General features: G+C 32.8%; 1 protein-coding gene across 1 annotated transcript in view; it reads left to right on the top strand.

The window, feature by feature from the left end:
* Positions 1–54: 54 nt before the first annotated feature.
* Positions 55–1,976, top strand: part of NAEGRDRAFT_69844 (uncharacterized protein) — a gene marked incomplete at both ends in the record, with an annotated part of 2,986 nt that continues 1,064 nt past the window's right edge. Inside the window, 3 exons of the mRNA XM_002675036.1 lie at positions 55–807; positions 851–1,035; positions 1,342–1,574. Of these exons, the coding sequence (XP_002675082.1) occupies positions 55–807; positions 851–1,035; positions 1,342–1,574 (1,171 nt within the window). The remainder of the gene's footprint in view (positions 808–850; positions 1,036–1,341; positions 1,575–1,976) is intronic.

A 1,976-nucleotide genomic window follows, 5' to 3' on the forward strand; every position in this document is an offset into this window, starting at 1 on the left:
AAGGATGAGGATCCAAATGTAACAACCTTTAATTTGTTCGAATCGTTGAAGGCCATGACGAACATTATTTCAGGTTACGCTTCCACATTTAAGGTAAATTTGAAATTGGAAATTGATTCCAAGATTAAGGACATGTTCGTTCACTCAAATTCTTCCAAACTCCACCAAATATTATTAAATTTATTGACAAACGCTGTAAAGGCTTCAAAGCAAGGTGATTCTGTATGGTTAAAAAGTAGACTATTGGAAGATTATGGAGATTCTGTAACTGTCAGATTTATTTGTGAAGATACTGGATGCGGAATTCCACAAAATTTGATTTCTTCTATTTTTGAACCATTCGTGCAATTACAAAACAGCTCACAATCCAAAGTGCCAAGTTCTGGACTCGGACTCACTACTGTTTCACATCTAATCAAATCGATGGATGGTCAAATTAGCGTTCTCTCTCAAGTCGGAAAAGGAAGTATTTTCACAGTTGATTTGCCATTCAAATTAAAACCAAGCAAGTTCCAAGAAAATAGTGATCGTAATGGTAATCCAGAAGATAGGCGATCAAAACTTCACCTTAGCGTTCATAAGAGCTATTTAACAATGATGACAGACTTGGAAAAGAATGAAAAAGAAAAGGAGAAAAAGTCAAAGTTTAATTCTAAAATATTGATTGCAGAAGATAATCCTATTAACAGAAAAGTTATTGTCAAGATGATAAATAGTTTAGGGCACGAAACAGATTATGTTTGTGATGGAAAGGAACTGGTTGAGAACTTTAATCCAAAAACTCACAAGGTTGTAATTACAGATATGGTATGTTGAAAAATCAATATTTAATGTATGCTCATCTAATTAGAATATGCCAAATATGAATGGATTGGAAGCTACTAAGGTTCTAAGAGAAAAATATGGAGATTCATTCAAGATTTATTTATTAACAGGTAATGTGACAGTCTCTTTGACAGATGTTGATGATATGGGTTTATTGGATGGCATTCTAACAAAGCCCTGTTCTAAACAAGAGCTTGAGAAATGTATTACGTAAAGTGAATTTGGCAAGTGTCAAGACCTGTCAAATTGATGAAAAAAAATGAATAGAGAAGATGTTCTTCTAATGTTGCATGATAAACCGAATGAAAATGCAAATAGCTTGTTTGAACTATTGAAAATTAGAATGATGACAAGCAAAACCTCTAAAATTTCAAATCAATTTACAAAAGTAATTCGTATTGATAATTGTAAACATGTGGAAACGCTTGGAACGCCAAATAAATATGGAAAGCCTGCACGAGGACTCAACAACAAATTCTTCTTCAATATTCCGATGGATATTACTATTTCATACAGGCACGAAACAATTTATGTTTGCGACTACAAAAATTACAAAATTCAAACATTTGATTTGGCTACCAAACAATTTATCACTTCAATTTCGACAATTCCGACGTGCTTTATCTACATTCAAGTGGATGATCAATTTGATCAATTATTTGGATTAGGATTTGATCGTTCCTTATATGTGGGAAAATTTGAGAAACCAAGTAAGGGAAGAGGTGGATTAAGTTTTGCAAGTTTGGAAAGTATAATCTTCCCATTTCTCTATCCATACAAATCTTTGAAAATTGACCACATTCTTCCATTAGTGACATTTTCAATCGTTTATGGAAAATTCAAGGCAATTCAGAATTGGAGTATTGAGAACGATGGATTTGAATATTGTAAATTTGATGCAAGTTGATTTTGATGAACAAGATCCAAGTGATGGGGACAAAGTATTGTATTTGGATGGAAGAGGCAATTTATGTATTCTTTCATTCCCTCTTGTTAAAAGTATACCCTTGTCAATTGTGAATTCAAGGAAACAAGCTCACTTTGGCCAATTTGAAACATTATTTGAGTTTACAGAAAAGATTTCAAATGTGTTCAAGATAGCAACTGAGCAATCGTCTGGGAATATATTAATTTCCATACCAATTCCTTTG

This window comes from Naegleria gruberi (assembly GCF_000004985.1).
Source record: "Naegleria gruberi genomic scaffold NAEGRscaffold_36, whole genome shotgun sequence".
Taxonomy (NCBI): Eukaryota; Heterolobosea; class Eutetramitea; order Acrasida; family Naegleriidae; genus Naegleria; species Naegleria gruberi.